Source organism: Mus musculus, chromosome 11, assembly GCF_000001635.26.
Source record: "Mus musculus strain C57BL/6J chromosome 11, GRCm38.p6 C57BL/6J".
NCBI classification, from domain to species: domain Eukaryota; kingdom Metazoa; phylum Chordata; class Mammalia; order Rodentia; family Muridae; genus Mus; species Mus musculus.
The window spans coordinates 96,279,401-96,290,543 of NC_000077.6; the positions used below are offsets into that span (position 1 = coordinate 96,279,401).

The following is an 11,143-nucleotide window of genomic DNA, read 5'->3' on the forward strand; positions in this document are numbered from 1 at the left end:
CTTTTGAAGAGGAAGCTACCCCAGGCGGGCTGCCCACACCTGCTGAAGAGAGAATCCGGACGTGCCAATCTGGGAGATTTCCAAATTTGGGAGAAATGGGGACCTGGCTTTGGTGAAGATTCGGTGGTGCTCCAAGTCAGAGGGGCCACTGCCCCAGGGCGCCGACTCCAGAGCCTTTACATGTGTGCAGGTCTAGGCTGGCCGAGTGCCTGGTCATCAAGGCTCGGACAGACTCTCCCTAGGGGTGCGGAATGCAGGATGCGGGATGCGGGATGTGGGATGCAGGATGCGGGAAGGCTTCAGAATCTCCTCGGAAGGCTCAGTCAAAACCCTGCGCATTTTTCCTAACAGCAGTAGAGGCAGACATGGCGACGGGGAGCAGTCTCTGGCTTTTCCACGCTTCCGGACTCCCAGGTGAGAGCTGCGGCTTCCTCGGGCGCGCCCAGGCTATGCCCTTGGCGTCCTTACTCTGGCAAACCTCGGGGAAGCCAGTCCTTCTGGGACGGAGCAGCTGGAAGCCTGGACCCAGGCACTTTTCCGTTCTGAGGTTGTCCCTCTGACTGCCTACAACCCCTTTGGCTGGTTCCCAATCTTCACTTTCCTCTCAGTCCAGCCTGAACCTGCCTCCAACCTGAGCCTCCAAAAATGACCCCAGAACCCCGTGTGGCTTCTTCTCTTTCCGCAGGACCAGGTGTAAAGAGGCCAGCGGAGTGTCTTCTCAACTTGAGTTTCTCCAATAAATCTGCCCTCCGTTGGGTGTTTATAACTGATCTCCGAGCTCTTTCTTGTTTTTTTTTTTCTTTCTTATAATAGAAACATTTTCCTTCCATCAGAAATTTCTGGCACGGTGTAGGGATGATTTAGAACAAGCCATTGAATTTCTATCCCACCAGTGAGTCCTCAAATCATGACCATAAAATCCCCCGCACTTGATAAAAATGTTCACTTCAGCAACAACTTGACACTGCTTTAGCTTGCCTCACCGACCTCTCATCCGTGTGGAAAAACAAAACCCCACAGCTTGCTTCAGTTTCCCTCTCTCTGGCCCCCTCCTTTTCTCTCTCCTTTCTATATACACTGTACTTCAGAAGGCCGAGTGAAACCCTTAGTGCAGCTTCTTTGGAAACGTGGTTTCATTTTTACAAAGATTCTGGCTCATGGAACCCCTCAAAAAAAAAAAAAAAAAAAAAAAAAAAAAAAAAAAAGAAGCACCTTAGAGAACGGGCAGTAGATTTAATTTATTTGTAAAATTGACTCTGCCTTTGTTCTAGGACGTTTCTTTCTCCTTCTCTCTGTCTTTCCAGTCAGTTCCCTCAGGAGACCATTGGTTCTGCCTGCCACCCTAAGGTTTGACCCCCCCCACCAGCCATGTGCCAGGTACACAGAGGAGGGCCTGGGCTTGGAGTGGGGCAGCCAGTCATTTCTGGATTTGAGGCCTCAGATCTTCAGGTGCTGGAGGTCCAACTAAAGGCACCCCAACAAGAGAAGAGGGGAAATGGAGACCTTGGTGGCCTTGTTTTTTTCCACTCCAAGGTTAGTGCAGGTGGTCAAATGGCTATGGGGACATATACCAATAACAGGTGCCTTTTAAACCCACACCTTTGTGTTGGGCACGGGAGAGCATAAGACAGCAGTAACCAAGGCCTTGGTACCCAGCCTTAGTCTCCACTACCCTTACCTCTTTTGCTGTGTGGATGAAGAGGTCACTATCTATACCTGGAAGGCTTGTGTGTAGAAGGAATGGGTGGTTGGCCCCAGAAAGCTGGGTGTCAGTGGGGCTTGGTTTCTGAATGCCAAGGCCCGGGGCACAGGTTTACAGCCACACGAGATATCATCCTTTGATATCACTGGACCTTTCCCTCTAAAGTGGCCAAAGCACCTCCAGAAGACCCCCCCCTTTCTCTTGCAGCTCCCCCCAACCACCAGCAGGTAAAGCTCCTGTAAATGGCAGAATTGGCAGCCGCCTGCAGAACTTTGTTCCACCTTAGCACTGCCCATTAACCAGAAAGTTTCTTCTTCCTCTCTCAGGCCCTCTCAGACTCCCTTTCCACAGAAAATCTCGCGTGTTTGCTTAATGAGGGAAAGTTATGTGCGTGACCTAGGTGAGGACAGATCTCGGGGTGGTTTGGGGTCTCATAAGAGCCAGTGGGGTCAGGTGTGTCTGCAAGGGAGAAAATCTCGGGGAAAGTCACCGTTTGTGCCGAAAGGGAAAAAAAAATCCACAGCAACCCATAATCGGTCTCATTTCAGCTAAGTCACCCCCACCGTGCTTCAGTCGGGCGGCGGGGGCGATCGAAGCTGCAGTTTTATAGCTGTAGAGGAAAGAACTCGTAAAATGCTAACAGCTTTTATGCGCTGCAGCATAAACAACAACAGACTCCGGCTTTATTGCGTTTTATAGTTTGTTAAAGAGTTTACAGCCGTTTTTTTGGGGGCTGGTTACCCAGCCAATTCCCTCCACACGATAGTTAAACCTTTATCAATAATAAGGAAATTGATCATTAAAGCTTTAAATATGACTACCTCGTTTGTTTGAAAATATGTTTAGGAGAGGAAGCTGTATGATTTGATAACTTGTATTAAAATACCAATTACATTTATAGGACCTTTTAAAACTCGGTGCAATTAAACCGTGTTCTTTTACATTTTTCCGAAGCGACCCTGACATTTAGAAAGACTCCAATTGCCTCGTTAAAATCGCGAAATTAACAGCGTGCCTACGCCAGGCTCAGCGTTGTGGATGTGTGTGTATGGTGTTTTTCCGTGACTCCCCCACATCAGTCTTTGGGGGTGGTCTGCGAAGGTATTTGATTTGTTGTGAGGCAAGAGATATCTCATTAATGTAGGTAGTTAAACAGATTTAATCCGTATTCGTTCTCTCTCTCTCCCCCCTCCCTCTCCCCCCCTCTCCCCCTCTTTCTCCCTGGGTGTTTTTTTCTCTTCCCCTCCTTTTTTTCTGCCCTCTCCTCACTCCCTGGCGCTCTCTCGCTCTAGCTCTCTCTCGCACTCGCTCTCTCTCGCTCTCACCCTCGCTCTGCGTTCTGTCCGGGAGGAGTACCCAGAAGCCAATAGGATGCGGGGTCTCTAATGGATGCAAATGATGGTGAAAAGACGGGGCAAAATATGAAACAACTCATTTGGAGGGAAGTAAATCACCGAAAACTGTTTATGAACTGGCATCCCTTCTTCGAAATGTAAAGCGAGGACCTCTTTAAGTGGCGGTATATTTTTGTTTGGGGGGTGGGGGGTGGGGGGAGGGCGAGCGAGCCGCGGCTGCCATGCAGGCTTAGACTTTTGCAGGCTTCGCTCTTCTATTCCTGGAAATCACAAAAAGTGTGGCGGCTTTGAGATCTTCTTCGTCTTTTCTTTCTTTTCCTTCCTTCCTTCTTTTTTTTCCCCTCCTCCCTTTTCCTCTCCTTTCCTGGCGAGGGTGACTAGGAGCCGGCGAATCCGCGTTTTTTTTTCTCTCTCTCTCCCTCCCTTTTCCCCCTCCCCACCCCCTCCCCAACAGCCCCCAACTACAGCCTGCGCCGCCGCCGCCGCCGCCTCAAAATTCAATAAAATGAGCTCTTATTTCGTCAACTCACTGTTCTCCAAATACAAAACCGGGGAGTCCCTGCGCCCCAATTATTATGACTGCGGCTTCGCCCAGGACCTGGGCGGCCGACCCACCGTGGTGTACGGTCCCAGCAGCGGCGGCAGCTTCCAGCACCCTTCGCAAATCCAGGAGTTCTACCACGGGCCATCGTCGCTGTCCACAGCTCCCTACCAGCAGAACCCGTGCGCCGTGGCGTGCCACGGCGACCCCGGCAACTTCTACGGCTACGACCCTCTGCAGCGCCAGAGCCTGTTCGGTGCGCAGGATCCAGACCTGGTGCAGTACGCAGACTGCAAGCTCGCGGCAGCCAGCGGCCTGGGCGAGGAGGCCGAGGGGTCTGAGCAGAGCCCGTCGCCCACACAGCTCTTTCCCTGGATGCGCCCTCAAGGTGAGCTCCCGTCCGACCTGGACCTGACAGGGTGGGAAGGGGCCAGGGGGGCCCCCATGCCGGTGGGGGGGGGAGGGCTGGTGGGCAGTCCGGGAGTATCTTCTGCTCCTAGAGGACTTGTGGGCTCCGTTCCAAACACCTACCTCCTCTCCCTTCTGTCCCACTTTCTTTTCTTCTTTTTCCCCTTTTCTTTTTGCTTCCTTTGAAGGAGGGGGGGGTGTCTCTAAGCGAATTTCCTGAATCCATAAACCCCTCACCCTCCTTAACTTTTCTTCTTCTCCTCCTTTCCCCTTTTACTGTTTTATGGGGGCTGTGGAGAAAGACTGGTGGGTGTGGGGGCGCTCAACGTTTGCACTTCTCAATTGCTTTATAGTTTAATTACCCTGAAGAAACTTTTCTTCTGGGGCAGAGGCTCTGGGGGCTTTTCAAGGTGGGTTCGAGGTCCCCACTCTGGCTTTTTAGTCTTACTCCCCCCTCCACATCCACCCTCTTAAACTTTATGGCACTTTTAATGTATCTGAACCCCCTATTCTGGTTCTAGTTACCAGAGAAGGGGCTCCTCCTTTATGGCCCCTGCAGATTCAGGGCTGTCTAGTCCCCCCTCGCCCCCCCCCCCGCTGACCGCGTCTTCCGCGCTCCCCCTCCCGCCCCCGCATAAGGGTCCCCTGCCCTTATTATCCTGGTCTCCTAGGCTGGTTCACGAATCTTCCAACCTTCTCTGTCTCTTCCCCCTCCCCCACCCTCCCCTCTGTCTCGCCCTTTTCCCCCATTCCCAGCAGCCGCCGGACGCAGGCGAGGCCGCCAGACCTACAGTCGCTACCAGACCCTGGAGCTGGAGAAGGAGTTCCTATTTAATCCCTATCTGACTCGCAAGCGGAGGATCGAGGTATCGCACGCGCTGGGACTGACAGAGAGACAGGTCAAAATCTGGTTCCAGAATCGGAGAATGAAGTGGAAAAAGGAGAACAACAAAGACAAGTTTCCCAGCAGTAAATGCGAGCAGGAGGAGCTGGAGAAAGAGAAGCTGGAGCGGGCACCAGAGACCGCCGAGCAGGGCGATGCGCAGAAGGGTGACAAGAAGTAGGCTCCAGCTGGGACTGCTCGGGCCCGGACTAGCCCGCACGTCCGCCGGTCCCCCCCGCGACCACGCCGCCGCCGCCCGCCCCCCGCCTCCGAGAGCTCCGGCCCCGCGAGCGGAGCCAGGAGCTGGGCCTCCCACAGCAGCGTCCCCCGCCGCGCCAGTCCCCGCTAGTGGTAGTATCTCGTAATAGCTTCTGTGTGTGAGCTACCGTGGATCTCCTTCCCTTCTCTTGGGGGTCCGGGGGGAAAAAAAGAAAAGGATTTTAAGCAAGGACTCCCTCGTCCTGCGAGGGTGATCGACTGCGGCCTGGCAGAACCCCCTCGCCCCCGCCCCATGTAAAAAAGCCTCCTTGTGCAATGGTCTGTTTCCTTTGAACGTGCTTCTTTGTAATGACCGAGGTACCGATTTCTGCTAAGTTTTCCCAACAACATGAAACTGCCTATTCACGCCGTAATTCTTTCTGTCTCCCGCTCACTTTCTCTCTTTCTCTCGCTCTCTTTCTCTCACCGCGTCCCCATCTTTCCTCGCAACCCCCTCTCCCCGCTGCCCTCCCTAGCTGGCTTTCTCTCTTGCTTCTCTCTTTTCCTCCTGTCCCCCCACCCCCACCCCCTTTGGTTTGACAATTTTGTCTTAAGTGTTTCTCAAAAGAGATTACTTTAGTTAGCATGCGCGCTGTGAGCATTGTTAAAAGTGTTCTTAGGTTTACTGTGAAGAGAATGTATCCTGTATCTGTGAATTGCTTTATGGGGGGGAGGGAGGGCTAATTATATATTTTGTTGTTCCTCTATACTTTGTTCTGTTGTCTGCGCCTGAAAAGGGCGGAAGAGTTACAATAAAGTTTACAAGCGAGAACCCGAGACTGGCCCGGGCCGCCGCTCCTCATTCGCTCCTAGGCGCCTTGCAGGGCTGGGGGTGGGGGGGAGCTGGTCAGCAGGCTCCTGGGCTGGCCTAGGCTAGGTCGCTGAGAGGAGGGGGCGGGGGCGGGGGCTGGAAGCAGGTGGTGCGAGTCCCTGGGCCCAGGGGCGCAGGGGGTGAGGGAGGCGGCTGAACGTGATTGGAGGAGAGAGGATCGAGGGAGGGGAGCCAAGAGAAACCCCCTCCCCTTGCATTCTGAGGCTGAAGGACCAGGGAGACTCCAGCGCCCAGGCCGCTCTTGGGAAGAGATCTACCCAGGCTGGTGGCTAGTGTCCCCCGCCGCTTTTCTCTTTGTTTCCGTGTGTGTGTGTGTGTGTGTGTGTGTGTGTGTGTGTGTGTGTGTGTGTTTGGGGGGGGGGGTACGGGGGGGTGAGAAAGATGCAGCGCAAGACTTCTGAGTTTCTATTTCCATTTTTTCCTTGGACTCAGGTTGGGGAAACAGGAGCAGAGGGAAGCGGTTCCTCCCTACCTCCCCTCTCTGGGACGTCGTCACTTTCTCCCAGTTTCTAGGCCTCGGCTTGCCGCAGCCTTCCTTCCTTCGTTGCTTCTGCCTTCCTGGCAGCCACGCTCCAGTGAGTGAGGCATCCGCCTTCCGGAACCGGGAAAGCAGCGAGCCGGACCCAAGCCTCCTTCCTCCCTTCCTTTTTCTCCCAGCCCCCATTCCATTCTTTTTAAATTTTGTATATCTTTTTATTGTCATCAGAAATCTCAGCGTCCAACGCCTTATTGGGTTGGATCTCTGCCTTAGGGACGCCTTGGTCACATCTAGTTACTACAACTGGGGCACTAAGACAACCGGGAGGCCAGGCTCGCCTCCTCTTGGGAGAAGAGCAGCAGCTCGGATGAATTAACCCAAATTAATAAATATTCGGCCAGCACCCACCCACCAAGTTGCGAACATTCAATCCCTGCGTCTCTCTCGCTCTGTAACCGGCTGGGGGAAATGGGTGGGGGATGACAACACGGTTCCCTCAGAGGTTATTTATTTTCTCTTCCACTCAATTCCTTCTTCCCCAAATCTCGCCTGCAAGCTGCCTCCAGCCCGCGGGGGTCGACAGCGGCCCTTAAGCCCCCAGCCCCAATCCGCAGAGCTCGGCCTTCCCATTCATTATTGATCATATTTTATAAATCCAACGCCACACAATTTTTTCCACATTACTGGGAGCCTCCGGGAGGCCGTCATACCATTGGCCGAGGGGATATCACGTGGGCCGGGGTCACGTGGTCAGAAGAGGAAAAAGGGGGTCCTTTTGGTGTAAATCTGGACTCTAATTCTGTAATATATCAAGGAATCTCGTAAAACCGACACTAAAACGTCCCCGACTACAAATCATCCGGCCAAATTATGAGTTCATTGTATTATGCGAATGCTTTATTTTCTAAATATCCAGCCGCAAGTTCGGTTTTCGCTCCAGGAGCCTTCCCCGAACAAACTTCTTGCGCCTTTGCTTCCAACCCCCAGCGCCCGGGCTATGGAGCAGGTCCGGGCGCTCCTTTCTCCGCCTCGGTGCAGGGTCTGTACTCCGGCGGGGGGGCCATGGCGGGCCAGAGCGCGGCTGGCGTCTATGCGGCCGGCTACGGGCTCGAACCGAGTTCCTTCAACATGCACTGCGCGCCCTTTGAGCAGAACCTCTCCGGGGTGTGTCCGGGCGACCCCGCCAAGGCGGCTGGCGCCAAGGAGCAGAGGGACTCGGACTTGGCGGCCGAGAGTAACTTCCGGATCTACCCCTGGATGCGAAGCTCAGGTAAAGCCGCGCTCTGAGCGGTCCCGAGCCGCAGTGTCCGGGCCACGGTCCCCAGAAGGGCTCCCTTCCGGCCAGGGCACCCTTCTCTGTGTCCAGGTTATTCCCGGCTGCAGATCGGCCATTGCCACGCCGTTTAAGTCTGGGCTGGGACCACGCGCGCCACCCCCACTCCCAGTTTTGCTCAGTGCTCTCAGGCCCTAGCGGATCTCTTTTTGCCGACGCCACAGAGCTCAAAGCCCCCAGCCCGCCCCCAACCCTTCCTCCCGGCCTTTTAGCTTTAAATATTTATCAGCAGCGCCGGCACGGGCTGGAGACGAGGCCGTTTGTCTTGCCTAGAAAGGCTGGGGTTTGCAGAGAATAGCCATTAGGGTCTTTCTCTTCTCTCTCCCCCCTTCCCTGCCTGAGAGCTCAGTTCTGGGTGTGTCCCCCCAGCCCTAGCTTGGGCAAGATATGGAGGAGGGGGCCATGGCGCTAAGCGATTCTCCCCTCCCCCTTCCTTTCTAGCCAACCCCGCTCCCCCATTATTCCCATCAGGACAATTAGAGGTGGGCTCTAGAGGCCTGGTGGGATGGGGGAGAGGAAACAGAAGAGATGAGGACCCAGACAGGGACACAGAGTCAAAGAGTGGTGAAGGAGTTAGTCTGAGACCCAGAGCGATGAGTCTACTGACCCCCACCTCCTGATGGACTTAGAAGGCCCGTCAGCTCCCCAGGAGAGCATAGGTTGTTTGTTATTTTTTTTTTCCAGGTGTCTTTCCAAGGGCTCTGTGGGCCCCTGAGGAACAGCCAAGTTTGGTGGTATCACTCCAGAAAGATGACTCTCCTCTTGGGGAGGGCTAGGACTCTTCAGAACCAAATCAAGATTTAGGGAGTGCACGATGCTTTAAGAACCATAGGTTTTCTTCCCTCAGGTCTCCTTCACAGCTTCCTCGCACACCTTTTACATTTCCCCGAGGCAGGTGGGCTTGGGAGCCAACTCCAAGGCTCAGAAGACCCAACCGGGCCAGAGACTCCTATACTCATGGGCTTGGGGGCCACGAGGAAACCATTTCTTGACTATTGTTCTTCACGGTTCCTGTTACCTACCCTGTAATTGAACTGACCTTCCAGTTGGTTTATCAAAGTCCCTCCCCCCCCCCACCTCGTAAATATTTCAGCTTGGCTTATAGCTGACTTGAAATTAAGGTCCTTAGCCTCTCTCCCCTCTCCTGTCTCCTTCCCAAGAGGGCGGATACCAGCATCTCCCCAGTCTCCTTGGGGTTCTGAGCCTATGCTGGGAGTTCTCAGATACCCTTTTGCCCCACCATAGGAATCTTCACCTTGCTCTCTCTCGTAGACTCTGGTCATTCTTTTCTTCCTTGCAGTCCTGGAGGCCCAAATATTGCTTCAGACAAGTAGGTTTCATGTGCAGGAAGGCAGGCAGTAGTCAGACCTTGCTTGATACTTACTGGGAAGGAATCATCAGAGCCAAGTTCTGTCAGTCTACTAATGCCAAGGTCCAAGGAAATAATGTCCTTGTCTCTTCCCCATTCCACAACAAGTTTGGGTGGGGACTGGGCCTATGGCTCCTTTTATTTCTGTTCTTCTCAGACTAGGCCTGGAGCCCCACTCTAGGGACACTAATATGGTTTCCAGAGCCCTGTACCTCAAAGGCCACCTGAATGGGGAAAGGGTAGACTTGGTGCCCCTGACCTTAGAGAGTGACTGATGACAGAATTTGCTCTCTTTCTGTGTTAGCCCCTTTGGAATAGAGTCTCAGGGAGCCAGCAGCTGAGAACTACCTGGTTTTCAGAAGCTCCTGGCAGAGCAAAACCACCCTTCATGGATGACAGGACTACCTGGTGTGCTGGGGCTGGCCTGGGAACCCAGCACTTAGTACTTGGGGCTGAATCAGGAGGATGGCTGCTAGTGTGAAACCAGCCAGAGGCTCCATAGCATGACCCAGCTTGAAAAACAGAACAACTCTTATGGACACACACACACTCTCTCTCTCTCTCTCTCTCTCTCTCTCTCTCTCTCTCTCTCTCACACACACACACACACACACACACACACACAAAGAAAAGAAAATGTTTTCTGCACCTAGTAGTGAAAGGGGATTAATGTAGTTCCAGCAAGGTAACCACCTAGGAAGGGGGTCAGAATTCTGTTGGTGTTTTTCACACAGTCTCTCTCTCTCTCTCTCTCTCTCTCTCTCTCTCTCTCTCTCTCTCTCTCTCTCTCTCTCTCTCTCTCTAATCCTGTGTGTAGGGCCTGACCGAAAGCGAGGCCGCCAGACCTACACGCGCTACCAGACCCTGGAGCTGGAGAAAGAATTTCACTACAATCGCTACCTGACTCGGCGGAGGCGCATCGAGATCGCGCACACGCTCTGCCTCACCGAAAGACAGATCAAGATCTGGTTTCAGAACCGGCGCATGAAGTGGAAAAAGGAGAACAAAACCTCAGGACCGGGAACCACCGGCCAGGACAAGGCGGAAGCGGAGGAGGAGGAGGAAGAGTGAGGGACAGAGAAAGCCAAGAGGAGGAAAGCGAAGAGAGGGAGAACCCAATTATGGGAACTGAAGCATGAAACTCAAATAAAGGGGCAAACTATTTAAATGAAGAGGTCTAAAAATAATAAGGAAAGAGAAGGGTGAAATTTGGGTTTCTTAACACTGTAAAAAAATATACTACCTATGGGAAAGTGTGTTGTCTGTTTTTGTACAGTATCGGAAGGACATTATCTACCTGTTCTGTGGCTTTCTGGAATGTGCCTCCCCTTTTCTATGTTGCTAGTAAGGTCTTTGTAAAATCTTGCTGTTTTGTAAGCCCTCTTTGAAGCTGTCTTTGTGAACTGTGGTTCCAGATGAACAGATTAGTGCGGTTCCTTACCTACCCCATACTTCCCAGTAGCAGTACTAGAGGGGTTGTATGGAGCCCTGAGGATCCACTAGCTTCTGCGTCTGGTGCATTTTGGCTGCTGTTTCTAGGTCCTATTCACGAGCCTCTTTCTGTATATCTGAAGGATGGAAAATAAAACAGGATTAAATATCAACAGACACGCTGTGTTTTCTGTCTCCCTCTGGCTGGGGGAGGTGTAAGGGTTGGTAGTGGGCGAGTGTCCCAGAGCCCCTCTGCTGGTCTTTTTCTGTCGGTGCTGGGTTTGCTTTTATTTTCCAGATGCCTCTGCTATAGAGACTGCCAGCTAGTGAACCCCAACATCACACACACACACACACACACACACACACACACACACACACGCACACACTTTCTTTATACTTTCACCAAAAACACACAATTCCCATATTTACAAGCTGACAGCACACAAGTGCATACACGGTTACAGTCACAAATAAACACAGACATTCATATAGTCATACAGATAATCATACACATCCAGGCTTTCACACAGTCCCCGGCTCCATGCCCAGA

General features: G+C 52.9%; 2 protein-coding genes across 7 annotated transcripts; both read left to right on the forward strand.

The window, feature by feature from the left end:
• Nucleotides 1-5,925, forward strand: Hoxb8 (homeobox B8). 5 transcript variants are annotated; one of them, XM_017314295.2, is made up of 4 exons: nucleotides 1-244; nucleotides 352-414; nucleotides 2,995-3,986; nucleotides 4,763-5,919. In XM_017314295.2, exons 3-4 carry the CDS (start codon nucleotides 3,563-3,565, stop codon nucleotides 5,068-5,070), a joined length of 732 nt encoding a protein of 243 aa, XP_017169784.1. In that variant the 5' UTR covers nucleotides 1-244; nucleotides 352-414; nucleotides 2,995-3,562; the 3' UTR covers nucleotides 5,071-5,919. The 5 variants fall into 5 exon arrangements, with proteins under 5 accessions (XP_017169784.1, XP_011247060.1, XP_017169785.1 ...); XM_011248758.3 differs by having other exon boundaries at nucleotides 4,766-5,919; XM_017314296.2 differs by having other exon boundaries at nucleotides 355-414.
• Nucleotides 5,926-6,203: 278 nt separating this feature from the next.
• On the forward strand, nucleotides 6,204-10,763 carry Hoxb7 (homeobox B7). Of its 2 annotated transcripts, XM_030245592.1 has the most exons (3): nucleotides 6,204-6,244; nucleotides 6,412-7,727; nucleotides 9,977-10,763. In XM_030245592.1, exons 2-3 carry the CDS (start codon nucleotides 7,328-7,330, stop codon nucleotides 10,228-10,230), a joined length of 654 nt encoding a protein of 217 aa, XP_030101452.1. In that variant the 5' UTR covers nucleotides 6,204-6,244; nucleotides 6,412-7,327; the 3' UTR covers nucleotides 10,231-10,763. The 2 variants fall into 2 exon arrangements, with proteins under 2 accessions (XP_030101452.1, NP_034590.2); NM_010460.2 differs by lacking the exon at nucleotides 6,204-6,244 and having other exon boundaries at nucleotides 7,246-7,727.
• Nucleotides 10,764-11,143: the final 380 nt, after the last annotated feature.

What these genes read in the sequence shown, in the direction of transcription:
- Hoxb7 (XM_030245592.1), top strand. Translation starts at nt 7,328, where the DNA reads ATGAGTTCATTGTATTATGCGAATGCTTTATTTTCTAAATATCCAGCC. An exon ending in CCCCTGGATGCGAAGCTCAG is followed by an intron (nt 7,728 to 9,976) that starts GTAAAGCCGCGC and finishes TCCTGTGTGTAG; the next exon opens with GGCCTGACCGAAAGCGAGGC.
- Hoxb8 (XM_017314295.2), top strand. Translation starts at nt 3,563, where the DNA reads ATGAGCTCTTATTTCGTCAACTCACTGTTCTCCAAATACAAAACCGGG. An exon ending in TCCCTGGATGCGCCCTCAAG is followed by an intron (nt 3,987 to 4,762) that starts GTGAGCTCCCGT and finishes CCCCATTCCCAG; the next exon opens with CAGCCGCCGGACGCAGGCGA.